This window comes from Gorilla gorilla, chromosome 2, assembly GCF_029281585.2.
Source record: "Gorilla gorilla gorilla isolate KB3781 chromosome 2, NHGRI_mGorGor1-v2.1_pri, whole genome shotgun sequence".
NCBI lineage: Eukaryota > Metazoa > Chordata > Mammalia > Primates > Hominidae > Gorilla > Gorilla gorilla.
In genome coordinates, this window is record NC_086017.1 from 17,108,356 (window position 1) to 17,129,772 (window position 21,417).

General features: G+C 35.9%; 1 protein-coding gene across 4 annotated transcripts in view; it reads left to right on the forward strand.

The window, feature by feature from the left end:
• GRM7 (glutamate metabotropic receptor 7) overlaps positions 1–21,417 on the forward strand; it is an 892,306-nt gene that overhangs the window by 444,557 nt on the left and 426,332 nt on the right. For all 4 annotated transcript variants that reach the window (XM_055383687.2, XM_004033530.5, XM_004033531.5 and 1 more), the window contains exons 3-4: positions 4,959–5,100; positions 12,465–12,619. In XM_055383687.2, coding sequence (XP_055239662.1) covers positions 4,959–5,100; positions 12,465–12,619 — 297 coding nt within the window. The remainder of the gene's footprint in view (positions 1–4,958; positions 5,101–12,464; positions 12,620–21,417) is intronic.

Genomic DNA, 21,417 nt, shown 5'->3' on the forward strand with positions numbered 1-21,417 from the left:
GCCATGAACAATTCCATTTTTTGCTGGTAGGTACATGGGACCATCATTATTGTCTCACAGTGACACACTTGGTATGGCTTGAATGTTTATGTTGAAGTCATCTACTTACAATATAAGTGAAATTTTAAACCTGCCACATTCTTTCATGGATCTGAGACAAATAAGGGATGGATTGTCTTTCCAGCAGGTACAATTCAAGCCTTCCAAGAACTGATGATCAAAACAGCATGTTTATTTCTCTTTCTCTGTTTTCCAATTTTCTTTCATTTTTACATTTTAGCTTTACGAACAGGTTTATCCCCATTACCATGTTAATAGCCAATCTCTCTCTTCTGTTGAGGTGTTTAATTTTGCTCACCTGCGGGCAATTCCCCGTAAGAAGGGATGAGCGTCTCAATTCTGCAATCATGAAACTCCACACATCCGTTCCCCTAGTGTACACCGGGTGAGCCCTCAATCCATGTTTGCAGACTGCCCCTCTACTAGACATGTTGCCAAATGGAGTTTGCTCCAATTTGCTTAATCACTCAGCTGTAATTGAATCCTGATGAGAAGCTGGGTTTCCATCCAAAATTATACCCCTTCTGTTGCTGAGAAGATGGTAAAGTAGCCATTTCTTCTCCCCAGGAGTCCCAGGACAGTTTGCAGATGGTTTCATCCCTCTATCCTCCATAATGCTTTCCAGACTTGGAGGAATCATGGCATTGAGACTGTCGTCGCCATTGCCCAGGGATATGTCTGTTGCTGGCTCTCTGTACCATTGTGAGCTTTATAACAGAGCACAATAATTTACCCTTTCCTTCCTTTTCTCTATGCCACCTTCCTAAGAGCTCCCTAAAAAAAAAAAAAAAATGTTTGGCTAGAATATCATTGAACAAATTCTACTACCTGAGTAGGCTACAACCAATATGGAGACACCCAGGTGAATATGCCTCAAAATCTGACCACCTGCAGCAGTTTCACCTAGAGCAGCGTGGGCCCTAAGCTAGCAGCATCAGCATCACCTGGGAACCTGTTCCAATTACAAATTCACAGGCTTTACGCAAAATGACTAAGAATCTCTAGAAGTCGGGATCAGAAATGTGCTTCACAAGCTCTTCTGTAAGTGAATTCAGATCTTTTCTGTTTGATCGTTTGTGTGTTTATTGCTGAGTTTAAGAGTTATTTATATATACTGGATACATTCTTTAATCAAACATATACTTTTAACCGAGTGTCTGGCTTGTGCTTTCGTTTTCTCAATGCTGTCTTTCACAGAACAAAAGGTTTGAATTTTCATAAAATCCAATTTATCACGTTTTTCTTTATAGATTGTACTTTGGATATTATATTCAAAAACTCATTGCCAAACCCAAGGTCATATTGATTTTCCCTTTGTTTTATTCTAAAAGTTTTCTAGCTTTATATTTTACACTTGGGTGTATTATCCATTTAGAGTTAATTTCTATATAAGGCAAGATTTATTATTTCTGCATAAGAAAATCCAATTATTTTGGCATCATTTGTTGAAAAGACTATTCTTTTTCCTTTGAGTTCCTTTGCATGTTAGCCAACAATCAGTTGACTATATTTGTGTTGGTATACTTCTGAGCCTCTATTTTCTTCCCTTGATTCAACTGTCTATACTTTTTACCAACATTACACTGCTTAATTCCTGTAGCTTGAAAGTAAGTCTTAAACTTAAGTGGTGTGAATATCTAATTTTCTTACTTTCCAGAATTGTTTTGACTATTTCCTTTACCTTTCCATATAAATGTTAAGTTAGATGTTGAGGTCTACAAAAATAAAATAAAATAAAATGTTTACTGAGAGTTTGCTCTAGATAGCATTGAATCTATAGATAGATTTGGGAAGAATTTACTTACACGTTTAAAAATGTATTTTAGCCATGTTTTATAGTTTTCAGCACACAGACCTTGTACATATTTTGTTGCCTAAGCAGGACTGGTTTTTCGGTGATACTATTAAATGGCGTTGTGTTTCAATGTAAAATTCAGTAGTTCCTTCCTATGATCGACTATTGTTTATTGAGTTCATATCCTGCAACCTTGTTTAAGGCACTTATTCTAGGAGATTTTTTGATAGCTTTTTTTTTGGGGGGGGGGGGATTTCTCTGTCATATGTAAATAGAACTGATTTTACTTTTTCCTTTGAAACATGTATATAGTTTGTTTCTTTTCCCCTCCTCATTTTGGCAAGGGTTTATAGTACAGTATTGAACAGGATAGGGCAACCTTGCCTTGTGGTCTCTTACTATTAAATGTGATGCTAGCTGTAGGCTTTTTATAGATGCCTATTATTAGGCTAAGGAAATTCTCTTCTAATTCTAGTTTACAGAGTTTAGTATTGTTATCATAAATATATATATATATATATAGAATTTTGTTAAGTACTTTCTCGGCATGTATTAAGGTGCTCATGGTTTTTCTTTTTTAGTCTGACAATATGTAAATAATAATGATTGATTTTTCAAATAATAAATTAGCCTTTTGTTCTTTGAATAAAACCCACTCAATCCTAATGTATTATCTTTTCAAAAATTGTTGCTGGATTTGTTTTGTTAACATATTTTTAAGAATATTTGCAAGTATGTTCCAAGTAATATTGTCTATATTTTATTTTTGTTTGGTAATATCTTTTCCTGGTTTAGGTATTAGGTAATACCTCATAAAATGAGTTATGTTCTCTCTTCTTCCATTTTCTGGAAGAGATTGTGTAGATCATGTTTTATGTATTCATTCACTGATAGAATTCATCAGTTAAACCATCTGAGCCTGAATCTTTATTTTCTGAAAGATTTTTAAACGACCAATTTGGCATTTTTAATTTACATAAGACTATTCAGATTACTATGCATTCAGTTTTGGTACTTTGTATCTTTCAAGAAATTCTTTCATATCATTTACATAGCTGAACTTATTAATGTAGAGTTATTACTAATATCCTCGTATTATATTTTGATATCCATGAGATCATCAGGGTTACCCTTCTTTGATTCCTAAATAGGGTCATTTGTTAGTTCTCCCTTTTTGTCTCAGTCTACATTTCATATATATCAATTTTATTTATATTTTCAAAAGCAGCTTTTTTTTAAAAAAAAAAAAAAAAGCTGGGATCTTGCTATGTTGCCCCGACTGGTCTCCAACTCCTGGGCTTAAGTGACTCTCCCTCCTCAGTCTCTTGAGTAATGGATCTGTAGGTTTTCACAATCATGCTTTGCTAAACATGCAGCTTTTGATTTCATTGTTTTTCTCTATTATATTTGTTTTCAAACTCATTGATTTTTGCTTTACCTTTTATTATGTGCTTTCTGCTTTTTTTTGGTATTTACTCAGTTATTTTCTCTTAAAGTGAATGTTTAGGTTGCTGATTTTAGATGTTTCTTCTTTTTGAATATAAACATTTAATGCTATGTTTCCATCTAAACACTGCTTTAGCTGTAACTTACAAATATTGATATATTGTACTTTCATTTATATTTAGCTCAAAATATTTTAAAATTTACCTTGACACTTGTCTTTGATGCATGGGTTATTTGGTAGTGTGTTGTTTAATTTCCAAGTGTTTGGAGATATTTTTATCTTTCTGTCATTGATTTCTACTTTGATTCTGTTATACTGAGAAAATACTTTATATTATTTCTATGCTTTAAAAATGTTATTTGTGTGGCTCAAAATATGGTCTATCTTAATAAATATTGCATTTGTGCTTGAAAAGAATAAATGCATTTCTGTTGTGTGGGTTGTCAATTAGGTCAAGATGATTGATAGTTTTGTTGGGTGTTTATATTTTAAAGAAGGACCACAGGTGATTTCATGCATGCTGAAAGTTGAGAGCCACTTAGAGTGAGCTAACACTAATTGGGATTCCAGTGTAATGAAGGCTTAATTTTGTATTTGATTTTATATTTGTCTATGTTTGTGGAAGTCTAGAAGCTTCCACCCAGTTGTCCATGTTCTAGGTGTGAGCTTGTTGATTACAAATATCTCCTAAACACATTACACATTAGAGTAAGGTTTTTTACCTGTCTCTGCCCCTGGGTCTTGTGCCCCTTGGACAGCCATTAGGACTTTTCTACAAATATTTCCTCTACCCTTTTCATCGATGCTGGCTTTTAAGTGTGTTTCATAAAATGCTAGATCCAGGAGCAGCTGCTAAGCAAGAAGCAGGGAAGTAAGATGTATACACATTGCTTAGTAAACTGATGCATGTTTCTCCATCTTGAAATTCATAATGCCAATTAATATTATACTGGCTCTGACAAGTTTGGAGTTAACATATCTCTATTCCTTCCTTTCCCTAACATAAAATGAGCAATACTAAATACTTTATAAGATTTTTGAGAAGACTAAATGAGATAACATCTGTAAAACACTTAATGATGGCTTGGGCACATAGTATGTTGTCAATAAGTGTTTGTTGCTATGATTTAGTATAGTTGATGTTCTTGGTTTTAGTTTTATTCCACTTATTCCACTGGAATTTATCTTTAAAAATAGAGATGGGTATAAAGGGAAAAAAATTCTGGGAATGCAAACGCCACAAATGTAACAGAGATACACAGAGCTTTACCTGTTCAAGTTTCTTTATTGTGGTTTACTTTTTGTAGTGTTATTAAGGGGTATTGCATTCATTTTAAAAACCTTCTTCAACCCAGCCACTTTTTCTTCCTACCTAAACCTGCCTCCTCTGAAGTAATATCATTGGTATTGCTGGGAATAATTAGATATTTGTAAGTGTACTATAAAGAGAATGTCGTGCAATACCATGGAAAGTGCATTAGGTATGAACAACATCTCAGGACTCAGCATGATGTCTTATGCTGTCCTCGCTTAGCAACAGCATCAAGGAAGTATTGCATATCCAGGATTCAGAATCTCCTCCTCATCTACCTTCCTTGGCTCCTTTGACATCTCTGTGGAAACATTATTGACACTATGTTTTCTTCTCTTAAACAGGTGGACTCTGCATTGCCCAGTCCGTGAGAATCCCCCAGGAACGCAAAGACAGGACCATTGACTTTGATAGAATTATCAAACAGCTCCTGGACACCCCCAACTCCAGGGCCGTCGTGATTTTTGCCAACGATGAGGATATAAAGTAAGAATAACTGGTGACAATTGTTAATATGCATGTTGCAATTTTAGGAGAGAGAAAGATTAGGCTGCTGGCTGAGACAGGAAAAGATAGCATAAGATCAAAGCTGTAATCATACAGCGGCGAAGTCTGTGCTTGCCTCTACCCAACACATACAGTCGTAGCATGTTATGGTCACATGTTTTCCCTCTGTTAGCAAAATAAATGTATTCAATTATTTGTAAAAACAGAAAAAAAACTCTAGATCTTTTAAAGGTGCTTTTATTTAAAAATTTTTCCAAATATATTAATAACAGATTTTTATCCAAAGAATGGTTCTCTTAATGTAAAAGAAAAATGTCTTAAAATTCTGGTTTTATTGCTAGTGCTTTAACTTCAATATGTTCAAATCAAAAACTTGTCCTACCTCTACATTCTCCAGTCCACTTTCTTTTTTCTTTTCAGAACTTGATCCTTCTTGGACTCAAAAATCTGCTTGTAATCTTGACTTTGCTTTTTTCCTGGTTCCTTGTATTGTTGGCCAAGCCACATAGAAACAAGCTTTGACATGTTTCCACAATGTAAATGTCTCTTGCTTTCTTTTCTGATCACTACCAACTTGGTCCGGAGTCCTTATTTTTAGAATTCTTAGAATATTTATTTTTGTAATCTTTATTTTTAGAATAAACAGTAAATAAACCTGATTACAAAATTTAAAATAAACATACAATCTCCATCTTGTCGCATAGCTAACAAGTTCTCTCCAGGTACAATAGCTAATTAAAAGTTTCTTGTATATCCTTGTGGAAATATTCTGTATATGTGCTAGAGGGATGTGCTGCTTGTTTTTACACAAACGGTAGCATATTGTATGCATTCCTGTTCAGCATTTTATCATTTTATCATGGAGATCACTGAATATTAGTACCTATACTTCTACTCAGTCTTTTCAATAGCCAGGCAGAATTTTATTTTACATAGGTACTGTAATTTATCGAACTGCTCCCTTATTAATTGACATTTAATTTGGATTACAGACTATTGAAGTTATAAATAATACTGTAATTAACTTCCTTTTGCACAGATCTGTGTATAAATATAAATAGAAAAATATGTTAATCTACAATGTGTTATGCAATATATAAATTTATAATGTGATAAAAACATAAAATGCAAATATACTTTTTATATATATTATAAATATTTATAAAATAAATTCCTATTAAAAAATTTCTAAGACAAAAATATGTCCCTTCTTAAAAATATATACATATTGTCTCCCAGAGAAGTCATGCCAATTTACACTTCCATTGATGTGAAAGAGCTGTTTGTGTGTGTTTTAAATCTTTGTCTATCTTATAGTTCAAAATAATATATCATTGACTTTGAAGTTGAATCTTTTATTCAGGGTAAAGGTTTAATGGCCTGGGCCCTTAAGTTCCTGCTTGGATTTTTCAATGTCTTTACCACCAGCGTCTCAAACCTGTCTCTCTCCCTGCTTTGTGTATCCTAGACACTGCTCCTGAATCCATCCATCTCCTGGTATAAAGCTCTGACCACAGGCGTGGTGGCAGAGCTGTTAAATGGAAAGAGTTTTGAATTTTTAAATGAGGATTACTTGCTTCTTAGATAATGAGCACTGTCTGACCTTGGGCAAGTTCCTCCCACTGCCTTCCAGGTTCTTTGGGCCTCAAGTCTCCTACCAATCAAATGAACATCCTTTGGAGTTCTTTTTCGGGTGATCTGGCTGTTTCATCTTTCTAGTCTTATTCTATTCCAAATTCCCTCATGATTTGCTACTGTAGGCACACTGCTGTGGTATGATCTCCCTCCCAATTCTGCATGCATTCTTTCCCCCTCCCTGGCCCATGTTTCCTTCCCTGCTTCGTCACCTCAATGCTATCTCTAGTGCTGTCCTCTCAGGGAAGATTTCTCTGATCAATGTCACTTTGGAAAATTCTTCATACTCACTCAGTTTCATTGTTTATGTGAATGGTGTCATTTTTATTGTTGGATTGTTTAATTAATGTCTGTATTCTTCACCAGTTCATAAAATTAGGGCAGAAATGATGCCTCTTTCGACTTGCTTTTGTATTGTCAATAACTATTATAGGGCTCAGGACATAGTAGCTCAATAAATGGCGTTGAACAAGTGAATGAAATTCCTAACCTAATGCTTCATATTTAATAATTTAACAATAAGCTTCTTTTTTTTCTGAACTTCCTGGTGATTTAATATATGGTCTCATTTTTACGGTTTAGGCCTCATCTACATTCATCCAGTTCTCCATCCAAAACGCATAACTCTTATCCTCCGATTTGTTCTGATTACTTCTCCATCATGGTCTTTGCTCACGATGTTTTTTTCTCTCGTTATCTATCTGTCTAACTTACTTCTCTTCTTCAAGGTCTGTTTCGAGCATTGCCTTCTCCAGTTTCGGAGAACTGATCCTGATTCTGATCATCCCTTAAATGTATTATTTCTCTCCTTACAAAATTATCTTACAACATTATTTTCCTCACTTCATATTTTAGGTTTCTATGAGATTTTGTTTTCATAATATTACTCTTTCTGTTCCAGTACTTTAAAAAATATCTGCTAATACCCTTCTTATTCATCTTATAAGTCCTTCTAACACCCATTTTACACTTTTGCTAAATATGTAATACCTTGGTAAGATATGGCCTCATGTTTATTTTTAAATAGATTGCACAAGGCACATAAAAGATGTATGGCAATTAGTTCTGGTAACTAATTGGTTATAATACTGTTGACTTGCAAGTAATGTGAGTTTTTCATATTTGGACGTAAACTGTATTCAATAATTATATTCAATAATTATACCCATTCTTTTTGCATTGGACTTGTTTGTGTGTTAAACATTATTGTGTATTGTCATTCATAATAGTGATGACAATAATTATTCTTGAGCACAGTACTAAAAGCCAACAGCATATAAAAATTTATTCTAAAACAGGATCTTAAACACAGTGTCTGAAGTGTACTGATAACCCATAATGTTTACGTTACTTCTTTCTTCGGAAGATTTACATTGTAGATGGGAAAATTTGAGGTTTCTTGGAACATTAACTTCAAATACTTTGTCAGAGGCTAGCAGTGAGAAGACATTAATATCTAGATTTTAAAGCTAAGATAAGTGCTAAATCAGTCATGGGTATTGATGATTTGGATTTTAGACAAGCGTGGATTCTTTTTCCAAAATAATTTATTCTGATTATAAAAGGAACACATGCTCATTGTAAATCCACTGGAAAATAAAGACTTTTTTATTGTTTTTTTTCAATAAAAGGAACCCTTACATTTTACTTTGCCTCCAGTTTGCTAGAAAAATTAAGGGTTAAGGAGAATAATCACAAACAATAATTTTAAATAATCTTCTATACAACCTGCAATTCCAGCACTCAGAGATAACTGCTAATACAATTCTGGTTTAATTTTTGCAATAAGTATTTTTATACATACACAAATTTTCCTCAACAGAATAAAGATCACATAGAATTTGTCATCTTTTACAATTCACATTATAGATTAATCATTTCGTATCACAAGTACTTTTAAATGCTTTAATTATATTCTTATAACCTCCAAATTTTACTTAAATATACTAAACTGAACATACTTTTGTGTTTGTATCAGTTTTTACTTTCTTTTCCTGTTTTACTTGGCTTATCCCTACCTTTCTCTTCAAACTTCGTCAGCACCTTCCCAAACGTGTTAATAAAAATGGTATGTCGTTCTATATTTTTGGTGCCTTGATATGATTCTATGCTTTTAACTATGCATATATACACATATACAGGCAATTTTTGGCCAGCTTTTATTTTGTGAAAATTAAATAATCTTTTATCATGTATTTAATTTTAATTTTCTTTTTTAATGTGTAGTATCTAGTTTGATACCTTGTGGAAATCAAACTAAGTATATTTGTAATTGCTCTAGAATTCATCCTTTGGATGTATTGTCTTTTTTTTAAAACCAGTTTCCCATTTCTCTGTACTTAGGTTAACTCCAGTAATGAACAGACATTTTGATAGCATCTTTGATCATTTTTGGATACATTATCAAAGTGGTATCTCTAGGCCAGAAGTATTAACATTTGATTGTTCTTTTTTTTTTTTTGAGACAGAATCTTACTCTGTTGCCCAGGCTGGAGTGCAGTGGCGTGATCTCAGCTCACTGCAAGCTCCACCTCCCGGGTTCATGCCATTCTCCTGCCTCAGCCTCCCGAGTAGCTGGGACTACAGGTGTCCGCCACCATGGCCAGCTAATTTTTTGTATTTTTAGTAGAGATGGGTTTTCACCACATTAGCCAGGATGGTCTTGATCTCCTGACCTTGTGATCCACCTGCCTCAGCCTCCCAAAGTACTGGGATTACAGGCGTGAGCCACCGTGCCCGGCTGATTGTTCTATTTTTATGAAAATAATAAATACATAAAAAAACTAAAATATGACTAAAGTGCTTTTGATGCAAAACATTAGTCTCCTGTTCCATCTCACCATGCTTCCTGGTTCTGTTCTCTTTTGGCAGTTACTTTAACTCTTTAAACTGTTTCTTCTGGTTTTATCTGCATAATGTGTACATGTTACAATTTTTAAATTATGAATTTTAAATATTATCTAATTCTTATGTTAAACAGAACTTATTGCTATCTCTATAGTCATAATATTCTATCAGGTTTTAATTTGACAAAAATCAGTATTTACATTATTGTGATTATATAAATATGATGCACTACAGCATCAAGTATTTTTTCTATGGTAGTTATTTTTTTGGAAAACATTTTGTGTTTTGGAGTTAATATGACAGTCTTCATACTTTCATTGTTATCTTTAATATTTTTTCTATTGTTGTTATAGGCCTTTCGCTTTTCTCCATATGTTCATATATAAGATTATCTGAGTTGCCTTATTTTTCCTGAATATTTCTTCCTGAAATTTCCATTATTCTGTTTTAATCTGGATCAGTTATTATCATTTGAAGAGTTTCTTCCTCTCACTCTCTCTTTGTTTTACCACTTCCTTTTTTCTGGACCCTAACTGAATTTTATTCTTGATTTATTTCCTCATTTTGCTGGAGCATATCCTGTAGCTTCTTTTTTTTTTTTAAAGAGTAAATTAAGGGAAAACTTTTTCATGTGTTTTATATCTAAAAAATGTTCTCATTCTGCCTCTACCCTTAATTAGTAGTTAGGGTGGTAATGTGCGGCCTCATATTTATTTTTATTAATCAATGCATCATACCTGGTAAAGAAGTGATTTACAACAAATAGCTATTGTGACTAATGAGTTGCAGAACTCTTAACTTATAGGGAACTTAGGGTTCTAATTGCGGAAGGAAAAATCTAATACAGCTACTGAACAAATATGCAAGTTCTATTTGTATTGAGATTCTTTGTGTGTTAAATATTAAATTTTAAAGTCTTTTTGTCAGAATATTGAAGCCATTGCTCCGTCATCCATCATCCATCCTTTTTTTTTTTTTTTTGCCTCTTGAGAGGTTAATAATATCATTTCTTTTTTTTTTTTTGCATGTCTTCTCATTTTCTCCTGAAGAGCTTTTAGAACATTCTCATTATTTACAGAGGTCTTATATTTCATGACGTGCTTGATTTTCCTCCCATTATGCGGCTAAGTTTTTAAACTTGAAAATTTGTATTTTCAATTTTTTGATTTTTTATTTATTAAAAATAATATTTAAAGATTTACTCTATTTTCTCTGTACGTTCTTTTTTCTCTAAATGTTAGCTGGATATAGGTCTTCTTGGGTTGATTATTGATAAGAGGAAAAAGAACCTTATTTCTTATTTATTTTCCAACTTTGTGTTGTTTTGCTTTCTAGAGAATTTTCTGCACTTTATGCTAATTTAATTTTCATTTCATATTTTTAATAAGAGCTGTTTCTTGTTATTTTTTCGTATCTTGTTCTTGATTACAGATATGATCATTCTCATTTAAATGTGTTTATTATTTTTTTTTTCCCATATGTTATCTCTGCTCCACCTCACACATTTCCTTTTCCTTGTTAATTTTTCTGTTTGGCAATGGAGATTTTCCTCAATAATGAGTGTCTTCTGGCAATTCACATATGAATAAGGCAGTAAAAAGCTCTGTGCCCACGGGCAGTGCATGACGAATGATGGGGTTCCCAGGGAATCAGATTGGCCATTCCATCAGAGAACTTCTTTATAACAATATCTAGAGTCTACTTTCTGATATGTATCAGATTTTTACAGAAAAATTATTTTCTACCTGGGGTGACAAACCCCTAGTTCCCAGCGTTTTGTGAGCAGAAGTTTAAAATTCCTAGAGTGTCTTAACATTTCAATTTCTATTATACTGACTTTTAGTCATTCCCTCCCATCCCCATCTGCACTTTTAACACCTCTTATCCACCTTTTACTATTTTGGTGTTTTTTTGTTACCATCTCTTATCCACCTTTTACTATTTTGGTGTTTACAATATCAAAACCTATTTCCTATGCTGCTGCTTTTTTTTTTTTTTTCTTTAGAAAACTGTCATTTCCTGCCTGGAAGAAAAAAAAGTAGAACTGGCCTTTGTCACCTTATTCACAATCTTTGACCCAATCTTCCTGCATTTAGCCATGTAGCTCTGTGGTGCCTGATACTCCCAAGTCCCAAGAGACAAACAAACCACTTATCCTGTGGTCTTACCCACCAAAGGGGCTTCAGTTGTAGCTTTTTCTGATCTACCAATGCAGTTACATCTCATCAATCCCCTCTTCCAAAAATACTATTGCAATAACTTTTTCATTAATGACTAGTTCCCTTTTTTCTTTTATTTGCTCCCATTGTCCTGATTATGTATATATAATACTTTCAATCATACTCAAGTTGTAAATTTTTCATGTTTAACATGGAGTTCTGTTTATTTTAATAAATAATTAACATCTTTAATTCATAATCATATTGCTTTTCAGAGATAATGTATACCATCAGCAGTAAATGAGAGTGCTCATTTCTCCAGCCCCAAGCCAAAACTCTTAAAACAAAACAAACATTTTGGCCAATATGTGAAATGAATTTGGTATCTTTGTCTAATTTGCACTTCCATCCTTTCTAACATATGTAAATATGTGTCTTTACCTTTACTGGACATTTGTATTTACCTTTTTATCTTTTAACAATTACTATTACTTGCTCTTGTTTCTCAAGATGCTTTATCTTTTTCATTACTGGTTTACAAAATATCTTTATATATTAGGGATATAAATTCTTTATCAAGTTTTTTGCAATTATTTACTTTTTGAGGAAGAATAGTACCTTTCCTTTTGCTGACTTTCAATATACACGGATTCAGCTGACGTTCTTTATCATTAATATAACTTTCCATATTTCTTTCCACAGGCAGATCCTTGCAGCAGCCAAAAGAGCTGACCAAGTTGGCCATTTTCTTTGGGTGGGATCAGACAGCTGGGGATCCAAAATAAACCCACTGCACCAGCATGAAGATATCGCAGAAGGGGCCATCACCATTCAGCCCAAGCGAGCCACGGTGGAAGGTATGGGTTTCGTCAGCAGTAGGTTTGCTGAGAGAAGTTCTGGTGCCATGCTGAATGGCCAAGCATGTGACTTTTTAGGGGTTTGGCATTTTTACCAAACTCATGTGGGGTATAGCCATGAAATGCAAATGAGGCCACACACCTGGTCTGTTCTTTTAGTTGAGATTCCTCTTTTGAGGAGGTCATATTATTTTCATAATATCACGATTAGCAAAAACATTCTTTCTTTTTCATTCATGCCATAGGAACTTTCTGAGAGGAGAGCATTATCGTTAATAAGTAAAGTATACACATCCAAGTGTGTATAAGTGAGCTACGTTTTCCAAGAGAATCCTTTCACTTTGTAACGCATCCATTATTTCCTTATTAGAAGAAGTATAAGAACCCTTTCCCCCCTTACCTCTGAAGGTCCCTTCCAGCTCAGGGAGGCTGTAATACAGCACACCACCTCTCTCAGGCACCAGCATCCCCTCACCTTCCAAGTTTCCTTTTGTTTTCACTCTCTCCTTTTCTTGCCTTTCTAAACTTATGCCTCTTTCTTTGCCTTCCTTGCTACTGCAAAGATATTTTGAGAGGCAGAAGTAGGAAAGAGTGTCTGTTGCCACCCTGTAATCTGACAAAATTTGCCGATTATAAGTTATGTTATTCTTTAATTTGGAAAGAAAAGTTGTTTCTAAAAGAAGACACTGTGTAAAGAAAAAGGAACTCCTCTGCTGATAGCCTGCTTTGTGTTCCTTTTCTGATGGGCCATGTCTCCAAAGATTCTCTAAAACACGCTTTGCGCATTAAAAAGAACTCTATCCTCTCACTCAAAAAGGGATCAAATATTTGCATTTTCTATTCTCTCTCCACTCAAATCTAATTAATTATTCTCCTCAGAAGGCTGCATGTTCTGTGTAGGCTTTTTAGACAAATCAGGTTGTGGTTCTGTCACTGTTTCCTTTCTGTTATCTGGAGGAGATAAAAATCCCGTGAGTCACCCATGTTTTCACTGGGAGGCTTTGAATTAATTTCATTCCCCAGTACATATCCAGAAAAGATTGCCTATCTTACAACCCGGACCAATGCATTTGCAGATGGGTTGCAAGAATAAAGGACAATATTTTAACCTCCATTCCTTGCACTGGAAAAACTGTGTATCTATTGTGTGCCTTGCTCAGTGCTAGGAGTCAGGAAAACAAAAGATGAGGACTCAAAATTCTCACCCTCAAAGCATGCAGAGCTGAGTGCTGGTGTCAGAACAAGCAAAGACTACATGGGAAACATTGTAAGTACAGTATGGAGGGCACAAAGAGAGTTACCATGGAGGCTTTCCTAGGGTGGTGGTGATATGGTTGGGGAAGATATCGTTGAATGCGAGAAGTGATAACTGGGATGAAAGTTCCCTCGGAGATACAGGGAAATGAAGGAACAGGACACATTAGGGAAAATACAAATAATTCATTCTGCAGCACTGTCCTGCACTCCTGCCTTCTTAAAATCCTTCCAGTTCTTTAAGAATGTTCCTATTTACAAGACACTGGGGAGACCCTTTCCTCTTCTAGAGTGCTAATCATTGCTACACTGTTTGGTTGATTGACTTCTATTTATTTTGGGGGTCTCATCTTAGATGTTAATTTTTCATGGGAGCCATCTGTGGCCATCTCACCCCAACCAAGTCTGGGTTAGAAACCCCTTCCATTCCTTCTATGGCATCCCACACATCTTCTACTGTTGGAACTACCTCTTTACTTGTCTCTGTCTAGAAATATCTCTATTATGCACCATCGTACCCCCAGCACATGGTTCTTTGCTGAAAGTTGTAGGTGCTCAAACACATTTTTAAGTGATTATGTGTCTGGAGGGATGGAGGAATCGCAGATCATATAAGGACATGGCACAAAATCAGTTTGAAAGTGGGCCAGAAGTTGCATTGCAAAGGGTCTTGAAAACTATACTAAGGAGTTTGTTACTTTATGCTGAAAATCTGAAGAGCATCTGCATGTGTGATATGTGATTGTGGTGGCATTGGAAGGATTAGAAGTTCACTCAGGTGACTGTAAGGAGGGGTGAAGGGCAAGAGTTGGGTGAGATTCAAGGAAAAGGAAGAACTTTCAGGGTTTCAACTGAGGTCCTCTCTTCCTAGGCTGTAGATGCCATGTAGACACAATGCACATATTCCATGGCCATTAACTCCTGATGCCTGATATTTTAGGGAACTTACGGGGTTATCTCAAAGGTTTAATAAATTATTGAGGTAAAATACTATTTTCATGTAGATATAGAAATATACAAATTTACAAAATCAGACAAAGAACAGCATCATGAACTAGCAAAGTAAAAATTAAGATTCCAAAGAATGAAATTGGAGAGGACTGTTTTAAAAACAATATTAGAATGTGATGGAATAGCAAGAGTTCATATGAAATTTTCTAATCTCACCCAGAGAAGAGTGAAGATTTTTTGTGGCCATGTACAAAAATGCTGTGGTAGATGGAAGCCATATTGCTAGGTGCATTTCTTAAAAAGAACAATCAAGTTTTGTTCACTTTCGTAGCAGACAGAACATTAAGATAGCGTCTATGCATTTACAGTGTCACTTCTATGAAAGTTAAAAAAGAAGAAATACATTCAGTTATGCCAAAGCTTCTGAACAAAACTATGAAATAATCTAAAATAAAACTATAAATGGAGCAGAGCCTATGTGGGCAAGTAAGTTTTCCTATCCTTCCCTACAGTCATTTGCTTGTTTTCTTGTTTGTTTCCTTTTATCTTTTTCCTGTTTTGCAGATGTTTCATATTGAATTATGCTGGGCTAGAATATTTTTCAAATATTCATGATACTGCTACATTCCTATATCTTTGCGTTGTATAATGCTATACCCTCAGATGGAAGGGAAAAGCCGATCAGTAATCTACCTTTTTTTCCCTTTAGATCCATATCATGACTATGTTCAGCAAACATCTGGATTTTTGGCTGGCATTTTTCTGAATATGCATTCAAAATAAGCAGAAATTGTGTTAGGCCAAAATGCTGGCAGATTTATTGCCTCTTTGAAAGTGGCCTTTCTCTTCTATCTGTACTTATTCTCCATTTATGGAAAAAGGGAACTTCAGTGTTTCTTAGCCAAGGGTGTCATTTCCCCCCTTTCGATTTAATGATGAAAGGAGCCAGTTTCCTGGAGGGGTGGCTGCGGTCCCGCTGCCTGCCCAGTGTTTATGGGAAATCTGGGGAATGTCTCTAGAACTTGGCAGCACTCCTCCAGCTCCTGAGCCAAAACACTTCTGGAATTTTTAGTGTGTCTGCATTGTCTGGTGAGCCAAGGAATCCCTGGCATTTCCTCACTCATGTGTTGCCCCATTAACTAGACTCTTAACAATCCTCTGCAGCCTCCAAGGAATCTGCAGAGTGCTAATGGCCTACGTTGCCTTCACCTCTTCGTCCTCCAAAGTGCTCTGCTTCTCTGAAAGGAGGCTGTCCTAGGCATCCTCTAATTATGGCCAACAAGGGTCATGGACCAGCATAATTTCATCTCTTCCATACTCATTAACATTAGGAAGCTAGTATAATGAAGGGTAGATTTTCAAAACTAACTATAATGACTCTCAATTGGTGATGATTTTCAAATGGGACTGTAGAACAGCTCGGTTCATGAGTTAAATCTGCAATGTATGTAGGAATAGACAAAACATACTCTGGACCCAGCATTAAAGAGCTAACTTTTTAAAAATAATAGTGATTTTTACTTATGATTTGAATGAATTCTTTATTTTTCCTAAAACTGGAAAGATCAAAGCTGTGAAGATCTGAACTAAAATATTTCTGGCTCCAATTTAGATATGCCCTACTTTAGCTTCTCTTGATTACCTGCAATGGTCTACCTGTGTCACAGGGTTTTTCTAGGTGAATGGGGGAAAAAACGAGAAAGAAAATATTGCCTTGAACCACAATGCTGCTTCTAAGCAATGCGTATGTCTTTTGGCCCTATCACCTTGTTTGATAAGAGAGCAATGAGATACTGCATGATAAACCTGTACTCCTGCTATTTGTGGCAGAGTGGGTTTCTGTCACTTGCAACCCAGACTACTTGAAAAAATATAGTTGAGCCCAAACTACTTGAAAATATGGTTGAAAGCTTCTTCAGGGCCTTTTGTTCCACTTTTTATGGTTTCTGAGTTATACCCTATCCAAGTGCCATTTAGCCTACATCATTGCCACTCTCTCTTTTTTCTCCCTTCCCTTATCCCTCTCTCATGAGATCTCTGCATTCTCTGAGCCCCATTATAAGTCTCATCTACCCTTCCATACTTTCCTTTCCTCATCACATCAGCCTTGTTCCACATCTCATCCCCTCAGGTGTGCTGTGTCTATTCCACTTTGAAGCATCTGTCACATATAATTAGTTATTCTTTGTATATATCAAGGTTATTAAGTAGGATCAAAATGATATATATATCCTTTATGAACAAGTTCTAGAGGTCAAGAATAAAATAGTAAAGAGAAAAATCTTTTTAAAAAAGATAGATTCAAATATACCTGGGAAATGTAGATGAACTATGCGGTCATTCTCCATAAATCTAATTGAGAATTGAGAAGAGTTTTGAGAGATAACTTCTTCTACAGGAAGAATGATAAAATGAGCCAGATCCAATAAATAAGTTTTCATTGTCAAAAGGAAAAGACAAACTTCCCTCTTCCAAGGCCAGCATCCACTGGACTCATAGGTGAAATCCCACAGTGAACAGGCAGACAGACCATACATAAGAAAGGATCTCAGTCTGATAGGCTAAGCTAAATAGTGGCAACAGATAGACTCTCAATGGACTAATGGAATGCATGAATATTTCTCACCCATGTAAAGTCTTCTGTGGTTCTAGGAGACTTCCCAGGGCATTTATCCTCCCTGTATTGTTCCGCAATCTGGGCCGTCTCAATCTTATGGCGCTTGTGTTTCAATACATTTTTTTTTTTTTTTTTTGAGATGGAGTCTCGCTTTGTCACCCAAGCTGGAATGCAGTGGTGTGGTCTTGGCTTACTGCAACCTCTGCCTCCCGGGTTTAAGTGATTCTCCTGCCTCAGCCTCCCTGAGTAGCTGGGACTGCAGGCATGTGCTACCACACCCGGCTAATTTTTGTATTTTTAGTAGAGACAGGGTTTCACCATGTTGGCCAGGCTGTTCTTGAATTCCTGACCTCAAGTCATCCGCCAGCCTCAGCCTCCCAAAGTGTTAGGATTACAGGCATAAGCCACCGCACCCAGCCTCAACACATTCTTCTTTCACCACTGTACAGCTTTGGAAAGAGAGTGGTAGATTCACATACACTACTCACAAATGCTTTTACCTGTAAGAAATGTCCATGATTTCTCCTCCTCTATCATTAACCAATAACAAAGTCATAGCAAATTTTCCTTTCAAGGAGCTTGTTTATGAAAATAAAGGAGAGCTGAATATTGATGAATCTAAGTCCTGTCTCCCGCAAGCTCTGTTTAACTGAAATCTTTGGTAGCATTTAGGACACTAGGAGCAGTGCTTTGGAACTTTTTAACAGAGGGCAGTAAATGATGAGAGATGCCCTGTCCCTTACTTTGCCACAGATGTCTGAACAGCTCTGACACCACATGCGGTGTCTTGGCAGCAGTGCAAAGGAGGGTCTTCCAGGGTCAGTAGAAAACATGCTACTTGGCAGTGTCTTGACAGTGCTACTGTGGACAGAGGATCCCAGAAGAAGAGAGCAGTTCCTCAAAAGGAAGGGAGGCAATCAGTAGACTCATATGAGAGAAGTAGGTGGACACCCTTTGGGGACATACTGCAAGAGCCATGTGGGAAAGTGTCCCTGGGGCTTGGTAGGGTCGAGTGATATTATTCCATTTATTCCTGCAGACTGTAGCTTGGTGAAATTCCAGTTACCTCAAGGAGACTGTGGATTTGTCACTTGTGACTGATGTTCTTGACATTCTCTTGGCCTTTTTGATAAGCAGAAAACTTCTCCCAATATGTTGGTTTAAAATGCCAAATGCTGACTTACCCAACCTTCCCTGCAGTTAGAGGATGAACAAGTGACTTAATCCTGACCATTGGGATGCATGATGACATTATCTGAGGGAACTTCATAGAGATTTTTCCCTACCTTAGAAAAAAAAGTCATGTTAATAGGGCAACTGTATAACATTTTATCCAAACCAGAACACCTTAGAAGTAAAAGGGCCATAAACTGTGATTGTCCCAGCCAAACCAGGGTATGCAGTGACCCTTCTCACATGGGAAACTCCTGCCTTCTCCTCCTTTTTTTTCTTCTTTTCTTTTTTTTTTTTTTGTCTCACTCTGTCACCCAGGCTGGAGTGCCGTGATGTGATCTCGGCTCACTGCAACCTCCATCTCCTGGGTTCAAACAATTCTTCTACCTCAGCCTCCCAAGCAGCTGGGATTACAGGTGCCTGCCACCACGCCCAGCTAGTTTTTGTATTTTTAGTAGAGATGGGGTTTCACCATGTTGGTCAGGCTGGTCTCAAACTCCTGACCTCAGGCAATCCGCCCTCCTCAGCCCCCCGAAGTGCTGGGATTACAGGCATGACCCACTGCGCCCAGCCTCTCCTCCTGTTTTTAATGTTATCATGTGAGGACAGGATACCTGGAGCTGCTATAGCCATCTTCACAGAAAGGAAATATTAATACCGGAGGAAGGCAGAAAAGACAGATAGAAAAAGCAAAAAGCCTAGGCTCATGATGGCCTTACTTAAGCTGTCAAACCAATCCTGGAATTATCTACATTAGTGTTTGTTCTTATGTTAGAAAAATTACTGTTATCTTTAAGCCCCTTTTAGGCTAGATATTTTGTTATATGCAACCTAAGGTATTCTTAATAAAATACCTTTCTTATTCACCTCTGTATACCCAGCACTTGAATATTACCTGTAAATTAATGGACTCTTACAAAATATCTGTTGAATAAATGGGCTTTACAAAATGATGATTTTTTAAAAATAAGGAGTATAAGTCATTACTGTAGAGTGAAAGTTCAGATAGCTTCAAGACAGATTGTTACCTTTGCTATTAATATATATCCGTATATTTATCACCACAGGAAATAATATTTTGGTAAATTTCTATTATAAGGTGAAGCTATTTCACATGCCTTTTTTATAGAAATTATGAACTTTGTGAAAATATCCATGCAAGAATTGTCCCTAAGGGAAAATAGAAACTAACGAATGCTCTTACAATCATGAAGTCAGTACAGCTTGTGGTTCGTGAGTGGCAGCAAAGTTGTAAAATGGAGAGAGAGAGAGAGAGAGAGAGAGAGAGATTTAATATTTTAAACAAATACCCTTTGTGTTGAAATTAGAAATGTATAAATATTGATATCCTGAATTTTAATTCTAAAGAAAAAAGCAGAACGCCAGTGTCTTGATAAAACATTTCTCAGGTCTAGGAAATTAGACATCAGTTATATTACTGGAGGGTTTCATTGAATAAGCACATCTGACACTGGGTAGATTTTTCCTTTAAAATCATTTAATACCTCAAAGCTTAAAATCTTGAATTTCATGTGACCCTTGCCCAATTGAGAACTGCTTATGTGTATAATGTGTGCTCAGGATTATAAAATGATTTGTCTAACTATGTCAGCAGCAACTTTCTCCCTAAGTTATCGTATCCACATTGTAATATTCCATCCCTCGTGTTTCTCCCTCCCCACTAAAAATTGATTTCACTGTCATCACATCATCATTAGCATCTCTATATATTGCAAAGTTATAAGTAATGGGCTGTTGGACATGGAAGATAACATTCATCCAGTTTTCAGGTGTTAACTGTCTACTGTTTGTCAGACACTGACTATGGCCAATTGCTGGTGACCACAAAACAGAGATCTTCGCTAACTTATGAATTTACACTCTAGCAGAAGTAGACAGATGATAATCAATAGGCACAATAAATAAGTAAAGTATATACAATAATAGGGGTGGTAAAAGCTGTAATTTCTACTCTTTATTGATACTTTTTATTTTGGTCATATATTTTTTTCCTATTTTCCCTTAGTTCTTTGTCCATGGTTTCCTGTAGCTCTTTGAGATATTTAAGATAATTGATTTAAATTCTTTGTTTAGTAAGTCCAATGTCTGGGCTTCTTAATAGACAGTTTCTGTCCATTTTTCCTCCCTTTGAATAAGCCATATCTTCCTATTTATTTTTATTTTTTAAAATTTCTGTTGTCAAATCCTTGGCATTGGAATCTTATGATGTAGTAGCTCTAGAAATAGGATTTTCCACTTTCCCCTTAGTATAATGTTCTTGATTGTTGAAGGCTACAATCAAGTTTGTTTAGTGACTTTTCCATACTATTTCTGCAAAGATTGTATTCTTTGTCATGTGTGATTACTGAAATCTGTTTTTTTTTTAACCTTATATTCAGCCAGTGTCTTGTCAGAGATTTCTCTAAATGTCAGGACTATTAGAAAGAAAACAAAACAACAACAAAAACAAAACAAAACAAAAACACTCCCAGTCTTTGCCGATTGGTCCTGTGCTGGGACATTCTGTCAACCCTTAGTTAGGCCCCTCATAAGTGTGCCTTATCTTTCACTTCCTGCTTGCACTGACCTAGGTCAGTCACCAGTGAAAGCTTAAGGTCTTCTCAGGTCTTTTCTGAGTGTACACCCTGCCCTGGACATGCACGTGGGTTTCTAAATTCTCTATTTTACATAGGTACTTTTCAATGCCCTCATTGTTCAAAAGAACTCTCTCCAGCTTTTTCTCCTAGGCTTAATGCTGTATATTGCATGCCTCAACTTTAATCCTTTGCCCCAGGTGGCTGTG